General features: G+C 39.0%; 3 protein-coding genes across 3 annotated transcripts; all 3 read right to left on the bottom strand.

The window, feature by feature from the left end:
- Positions 1-1,236, bottom strand: TM35_000122270 (uncharacterized protein; the record flags this gene model as incomplete). Its single annotated transcript, XM_029025202.1, has 1 exon — positions 1-1,236. A coding segment is annotated over one exon (1,236 nt), but the record flags the coding sequence as incomplete, so codon positions are not given.
- A 570-nt stretch (positions 1,237-1,806) lies between these two features.
- Positions 1,807-3,468, bottom strand: TM35_000122260 (putative tyrosine protein kinase; the record flags this gene model as incomplete). The annotated part of the gene is made up of 1 exon (XM_029025201.1): positions 1,807-3,468. One exon carries the CDS (start codon positions 3,466-3,468, stop codon positions 1,807-1,809), a length of 1,662 nt encoding a protein of 553 aa, XP_028883517.1.
- A 796-nt stretch (positions 3,469-4,264) lies between these two features.
- TM35_000122250 (tyrosine protein kinase) lies at positions 4,265-7,297 on the bottom strand (the record flags this gene model as incomplete). Its single annotated transcript, XM_029025200.1, has 1 exon — positions 4,265-7,297. One exon carries the CDS (start codon positions 7,295-7,297, stop codon positions 4,265-4,267), a length of 3,033 nt encoding a protein of 1,010 aa, XP_028883516.1.
- Positions 7,298-8,021: the final 724 nt, after the last annotated feature.

Raw genomic sequence — 8,021 nt, 5'->3', positions numbered from 1 at the left:
GTTCTTTCCAGCTGGGGCTGCAGCACGTGGCGGATCGGGAAGCTTCGGCTTTTCCAGCTCGTGGATGCGCTGTCGTTGACCCTCCAATTCAGCCTTCATGCTTTGAAGGGCATTCACCGCAGCCACACGCTCCTGTTCTGCAGCAGCACACTGCTGGAGAAGGTATTCCATATCTTTTGTTTTTGTGAACTCTTCATCAATTCCTTCATCAGTGTTTTTCGTGCTCTGAAGTTCATCTAGTTGCTGTAGAAGATATCCGATTGTATTTTGTCGAGAGTTTAATTCCTCTTGACTACAGGTTAATTCCTGCTGAAGCGAAGACATTGTTGTTGTTACGGAGGAGAGTTCTTTCTCAAGCTCCTTGTTTCTGTCGCTAAGTTGCTGGTTTTCCTCCTGAAGTTTCTCTTTGATAGTTTTCTCCTCCTGGAGCTGCAATAAAAGTTCTTGGTTTTCATTCGTCTTGCTTTCGAGCAGAGATTCAAGTTGGTGAAGCTTATTATTGACATCCATATATTGTTTGTTGGTGTTTTGAAGTTGTTCTTGATATTTAGCCTCCATTTGGTGTTGCACATGTTCATATTCGTGGATAAGTGTCATTCTTATATCTTCAAGTTCTTCTTGACTAATTTTATTTTTTGATTCTTTTATGAGGCGTTCAATCTCCTCCTCACGTTTGGCAAGTTCAACTTTCAAGTAACTGATTTCGTCCAGCTGTTTGTCGAGGTTCTCATGAGACATGTAAGAATCATTTTTCAAGATTTCCTTGTTTTTGATATCCATTGTGTGCTTCTCCTGAACGGAGTCAAGAAGAGAGGACTCATTAACGGTTGCAGCCTGTTCAAGTGAAGTAGATACACTTTTTGTATCAGTATGATCCTTCATCACACTATCTTTTGGTACCAATATAGCGTTGGGTAGTTTATCAGTCATACCATCCTCCGTACCTTCTTCTACTCTGTCGTGCAAAAAGTAATCCGTAGATGAAGTTGCAAAATTATGAACGAGATTTGTTCCGTCTCCATACGCATGTTGCTCTTGCTGTTGATGTTGATGTTGCTGTTGTTGCTGTAGCTGTAGTTGTTGTTGTTTTCTCTCGCTCAGCAGTAGGCGACCACGTTGCTTTAGTCGTTCTGTCTCTTCTGGGCTACGATTAATATCCATGGAGCGTCTAGACTCCAGTAATGCCCGACCCCGCTCAAGGTATAGCTGCTTTGTTTGGTCATCCATCATTTCCATCTTTTAAATACAATGTATAAACGTACAGAGAGTGAGGTTTGGAGTATTGCTTTATTGTCCTCTCTCTTTTCTCTCTTCCTTTCGCTTTTTTTTTTTTTTTCTTTGGCTTATTCCTTCAGTTTTCTTTTGCTTCGTTGCTCCTTTGCCTTTCACACAGAAATACTTTTTCTTGTCTTGGTTGGTGGTGTGTTGTTTTAGTGAACAGATGGGAATAAACACACACACACAAGTATACCTTTCCACGGTACTAATTTCCCTAGTGCACACAGGCTTTCTCACTGAATAAATAAAAAGATAAGAGATATAAAGACATGGGGGGAGAGAGAGAGTGAGAATAAAATAAAGAAATATTAATTCTTACCAAATATTCTGGCAAAATCAACGATTCCCAAGAAGCTCACAAAATGTTAATATGGATCAAATAACATATACTAAAGTAAAGATAAACAAGTTGACTATAGAAAACTAAAAATAAAACTAAAAATAAGAATAAAGCAATGTGAGGACGCAAAAAAAAAAAAAAAAAAACGTACAATTTAACAGAAGTTCTCTAATCATGTACGGTTAATTTCATTTTAGCCAGTAATATATAGATTCTATTATCCATGAGAAAAAAGATGAGTAGTGTTGTGATTCCGGTTCATATTTTTCTTTTTCTTTTTCTTCTTCTTCGTCAGAAAACGGTGCACTTGCTTTCGGGATCGGTCCAGTAGCTTCAGCAATCTTTTTAAAAACAGAATTATTTTTGTTAGTAGTACTACTCCGGTTAATTGTATAGTCATGAGGACGAATAATAGTGAATGAACGTATTGATGATTTTGATAGCATTATTTCTGATGAAAACATAGTTGAAGGTGAAGAAGTTCCTAATTCTTCCTCCTCATTAGGGAGGGTGTGGTTCAGTTTATCTTCTTTAGATTGATTCTCAGAGACATTAGTTTTACAACTTCCAAAAACATATGAAAAGCGTGACTCTTCTTCTTCTTCTTCAGTATTTAACGTTATTAAAGATGAGGATGGTTCAAGAGTATGCATTATCTTCATAATAGATTGTGACTCTTCAAAATCACAGTTATCCATTGTTTCTGTAGTCGTAATCCATGGATGATTCCGTACTTCCTGTAATCCCACTCGTTTGGTTGGATCAAGCTGTAGCATTTTCTGTAATAGGTCAAAAAGGGGTTGAGATAAAAGTCCATTTGGATGGCAATGACGTTGTAAAATGATTTGAACTTGAGTTTGTGCTTCCCTGAGCTCTTCAGGTGAGCGTACAGTGCCAAAAATGTAATGGCCGAATAGCATTGAATAGAGAATAAGACCAGCAGACCATACTTCTGCTTTGCTTCTATCATAAGAAGGTGTATGCTCAAAATCATGGAACGTTCTTTGGCGTATTGAAAGTATAAATTGATGTAATCGTTCTGGTGACATAAATGCCGGGGAACCACCACAACCTCTTTTATCTTTGCGTAGCTGACTACAAGGTGTTCGACGTGCAAAGCCAAAATCAGAAAGTTTTAAAGAAGCCTTCGTTATGTCTTGTGAAGTCAGGAGGATATTGTCAGGCTTGAGATCACGATGCCATAATACTATTGATTCTAGAAACAAAAGTGCATCTATTAACTGTGTAAAAAGTCGTCGGGCGATGGCGATGGGTATAAATGGGGTAACTATATTACCCGTACGACTTTCAGTTTCCCTATTATTATTATTATTATTATTATTATTATTATTATTATTATTATTATTATTATTATTACTGTCCTTCTTACTCCCTACTGGGGTGGTGGCCGTATTGCCCTTGAATCTTCGTTGTAAATAATCCCCAAGAGATCCTCCACGGCAGTACTCCAGCAACAGACAGCTGGGTACACCATTCCCTTCGTAGAAGCCAAGCACAGAGACAATGTGTGGATGTCTTCCATTTGAAATAATGCGACGCAACTCAACCGCCTCCACAACAGCCAAAGGCTCGTAACCAGGTTTAGCAAGTTTTAAAACAGCAAGTCTATCACTGCCAAAGAGTGGAAGTTCTCCGTTCATGAAATTGTTAGTATTATTATTATTATCATTATTACTACTAGTACTACTAATAGTATTATCGTTGACTTGAGTTCCTTGACGTGGTTCAAATGAGGAGGAATGTACGGGTTCATGTCTCTCATTCACTTGTACCAAAAAGATCTCAGCACAAGCCCCTTCTGCAATCTTTTTCAGTACTGTAAAATCCATTTCAGATAATATTGGCAAATTATAGTGGTGTACAGATAATACTTTAAAATAACTTCCTTCCAAATGGTAAGGGAAGGAGATTCAAGAAAAAAAAAAAAAAAAACCCTCGTTAGCGAAATATTTTAAGGAAGAAAGAAGAAAGAAAAGAGAGAAGAAGAAAAAAAAAAAACGTAAAAAAAAAAAGAAAAGAAACAAGAAAGTGTATTCAAATTAGTGTAACCAAAAAAAAAAAAAAAAATCTAAATAAAGAGAGACACAGAAGAGGTGTTATTTTTTTTTTTTCTTATTTCTTTTCCATTTGCGTAAATGAAATAAAAAAGTAAAAAAAAAAAGTGTATTATATCGCTTGTCAGCAGTACGTATGCGAATTTTTAAAAGCAATAAGAAAGAAATACATGCAAACCAAAATACCTAATCTGAGCAATTTATTTTAGTTTCTGATAAAGACATGAAAAGAATCTCATCTGGGTAAAAAAAAAAAAAATACCCCATTTTTATTTTCTTTTCCTTTGTATAATGAACTCTCCCTAACAACTGTATACCGAGACATCCACTTTAGGGTATTTCTCCTTATTTAATAGTGGCTACACACTTGTTATAGGTCATACCTAACTCTATTTATCATGCTTTTCCTCGTCCTCTCATTCTTTCTTTCTCTCTCTCTTTTTTTTTCTTTCTTTTTCTTTCTTTTTTTTCCTTCTTTTTTTTTTCTCCTTTGGTTTTTTTTTTTTTTTTTTCCTGTTGTTGTTATTGTCGTCGTTTTTGTTGTTGTTTTTCCTTTTCCTTTCCCCACTCCTTACCTAACGTTAAGGAGGCGGCGGTAGTACTTCTCTACCTTGTGTAGTAAAGCCTGCACAGTGCGTTGATCAGCTATCTCTATGGGTGGCAAAAGCGGGACAGTGAGAACTTGCAGAGTGCCGTAGTCCTGCGTGTCCGTCACTCCCCCTCCAGTAGTGTTGGGAACTGTAGAAGTTAAAGAAGGAACTGAAAACGCACCGCGGCGAACCACAATTTGTTGTAAAAGCAAACGCAATATAGACATAGCTTGTTCGTATGTATGTTGACGACGGGAACGTCCACCTTGTAGGTAAACTATTTCTTCGTCTTCCATATAATTATCATGTTCTTCATTAGCGCTAAGGATCATCTCTTCCGTCGTTGCCGTACGAATGAGAGCGAGTGCACGTGTAAAGAGTAGTGATTGCGCACTTGGATATCTTGTCTTTGAAAGACGCGGTGATGGGCAAATAGAGGACCCCACAGTCTCATCACCTCCTGACAAACTTGTTGTAGAGAAGGCCATGTGAGGTGCCCCAAGTAATCCTCTCTGTATTAAATCTGGAAGATTACGTTTTACACGTTCTGCGGTTTCTTGAATATACGTTTCCATTTGTCTAATGTCTTCAGGAATAAGTCGAAATGCAAAACGTGCATTGGATGACATGTTGAATAAAGTATCCGTCATGGTTGTATTTTCAATAGAACTTCCAATTCCAACACCACCACCAGGATATTCCTTTAATATCGCTGCATACACTGCAGCACGAAGAAGTTCCCATGCGTATGAAAGAAGTACAAGTCGACGACCAGGATCCACTTCTGCCTCAATAACATCATGACGTAAAACATGCATATGATCTCGAACAGCTTGATAAATAGCCTGTTGACGCTGTGAAATTCCCCAATTTCTACTCAAATTAAGGGCATTACCATTATCGGTATCATCATCAGCAGTTTGGAGTTGTATGGAACCAACAGGGTTTGCTATTGGTTCAGATGTTAAACCTCCCATTGCTGTTGTTGTTGTTGTTGTAGTCGTTGTAGTAGTTATTGTTGTTGCTGCGGTCATTGCTCCAGTTGATGTTTCTTGTTTTTTGGTATATTTTAACTCACCTGATGTATCTGCATTTTTCATCTCTGTTGTTGTTTCCATTGTCTCCTGAAGAGAGAACCATGGGTGCTGTCGCACCTGTTCAATCGTAAACCGGGTTTTGGCATTTGGATCTAGCATTCTTCGCAGTAGAGTATAACAATGTTGAGAAAGTGATAATTTCTCCGTCTTCGACGGTTGTCCATCGCCTTTACTCTCATCATCTACTCCAGAAGCGGAGTGACGAAGTTTCCCTGTCATCTCTAGTTCTTCTGCACGTGTAATAGCGTTCAAAAGCTCTTCCGGTGTGCGTACAGGAGAGGTGGAGTGTAAATATGGATGTCTGGCAAATAATAATTCATACATAATAACACCAGCCGCCCAGACTTCAGCTTGGAAATCGTAAAAATCACGAACAAGACGTTCTGGTGACATGTATGCAACTGTACCAACAGCAGATTCAAACATGATATTAGCGACATTACCACCAGTTTGTGCAGATCCAGCGGCATCACTGCAGTCACTGCTTTTGGCCATTCCCCAATCAGCTACCTTTACAATGGCTTCATCAATGTTAGAGCTAGTAAGAAGAATATTTGCTGGTTTTAAGTCACGATGCATGGTGTGATTCTCCTTTAACGCACAAAGACAGTCTACGAGTTGACGCATAATGTGTCTCGCTTGCCGTTCCGTTAATGGATCATGTCGAGCGAGAAATTCCTTTAAATCTCCTCCTTTACAAAGTTCCAAGACGTGTACTAATGCAATCTCATTCTTTGAAAGTTTTCGGTAGACGCCAAATAGTCTAATGATGTTTGGATGCTCAAGCATCTGCAAGCGGTTAAGTTCCCTCGCCTCTGTTAGGAGTTTCTCTTTCTTTCCTGGTGGTCCTCTAAGCACTTTCACAGCAACCCCATAGCCCTCTTTCTGATGTACTCCACGGTAAACTGTACCGAACTTTCCTTTACCAATAACATCATTCTTGTTTACTATATAGGCGTCAATAACCCATGAATTCTCGCGACGCACACGATGTTGTTGTTGACTTTCTTCTCCTTCTTGATGCTTCTCTTCTCCTTGCTGCTGTTTTTCTTCTTCTCCTTGCTGCTGTTTTTCTTCTTCTCCTTGCTGCTGCTTTTCTTCTTCTTGTCGCTGCTGTTTTTCTTCTTCATGTCGCTGCTGTTTTTCTTCTTCTTGTCGCTGCTGTTTTTCTTCTTCTTGTCGCTGCTGTTTTTCTTCTTCTTCTTCTTCTTGATGTACATCTACCCCTGCTGCTGAGATAGCCTCAGTCTCCAACGCCCCCGGCCGGTGCACGACTGTCACTACAAGCCGCACGTCCCCTCCACTCACTTCAAACGACTTGAGCAGCCGGACGGGGCCCGGGCAGTAATCCCGCAGCCACACCGGCACCTCCTTTTCTTCTTTTTCTTCTTCTTTTTCCGTTTCTTCTTCTTTCAGTTCCTTCTCTTCTCCGGTGCTCCTCCTCTCCTCCACGCCGATGAGGACCTCCACACCAGCCGTGGGGTCGCGGCCGGAAAAAACAGCGCCGTGGGAGTTGCGGGCGACGGGGTGCGTCCAGTCGACGGCGCTGGCAGTCAGCCGCAGCTCCAACGCCCGCCAGGGGCCGTCCACACACACCGGGGGACGATTGCCATCAGGGGCATTTTTACTGTTGAGATAAGTCTCGGGATTCTCAACATTTTCACTGTTGCCACTAATACTACTACCACTACTAGTACTGCCACTGTTACTATTATTGTTATCATTATTATCACTATTATTATTATGATCACCTCTATGTGTTTTACATCTGCGCTTTTTATTCTTTTTCTTGTTGGTGTTGTTTGGATTATTGTTGCTAGCATTGCTGCCTCTGTGCAGCTGATCTCCTCCCGTAGTTATACACGTCTCACTGTTGATTTCCGGTATGGCGTTCACACCTTCTTCATTCTCTTCCATGAAGATTAAGGTTCTATAAATATTTCCCAACCTTTTTTCTTTTTTTTCCCTTCTCGCCTTTTGTCAGAGTTTCTCCCTTTTTTTTTTTTTTTTTCAGGGTATATCAATATATCAATATATGAATATTATGTACAGGAACGTCTATTTTCCTTTTCTCGTTTTTGTCTTTGGATGCAGAGAAGAAAAAAAGGAGAAGAAGAAGCAAGAAATATACTAATAAATTGATATCATCATACAGACAGAAAGACCAAGAACAACAAGAAAAAAAAAAAAACATCACAGCAAAACAATAAAAAAGAGAAAGGAAGATTAGAGAGAAAAAAAAACAAAAAAAAAGAATAGAGAAGAAAGAAACGGCTCGCAGAACCAACACATCTAGACCGTAGGTAGAGAAACCCAGAGCAAAAGAAAGAAAAATAATAACAATAATAATAACAATAATAACAGTAATAATAATAACAATAATAATAATAACAATAATAATAGAATAGAGAAACGAGAAAAAAAAGAAAGAGAGAATGAGTGAGATAGAGAGAGAGAAGAGAGGAAGTGGAAAAGGAAAAAGAAAAAAAAAAAAAAAACGTTTAACAATAGAATCAGGGGGAAAGAGATAAAAACAATGAGGTAAAACAAAAAAACGATGGATGTGTGTGGGGGGAAAAAAAAGAAAGTTTAATTCCCTCACGCTGTTTTTTTTTTTTCTTCTTTTCTTTTCTTTCCAGTG

The sequence above is a fragment of the Trypanosoma theileri genome (genome assembly GCF_002087225.1).
Source record: "Trypanosoma theileri isolate Edinburgh chromosome Unknown TM35_Tth_12_V1, whole genome shotgun sequence".
NCBI classification, from domain to species: Eukaryota; Euglenozoa; class Kinetoplastea; order Trypanosomatida; family Trypanosomatidae; genus Trypanosoma; species Trypanosoma theileri.
Note: the sequence above shows the minus strand (reverse complement) of the source record. Positions and strands in the feature narration are given on the sequence as shown.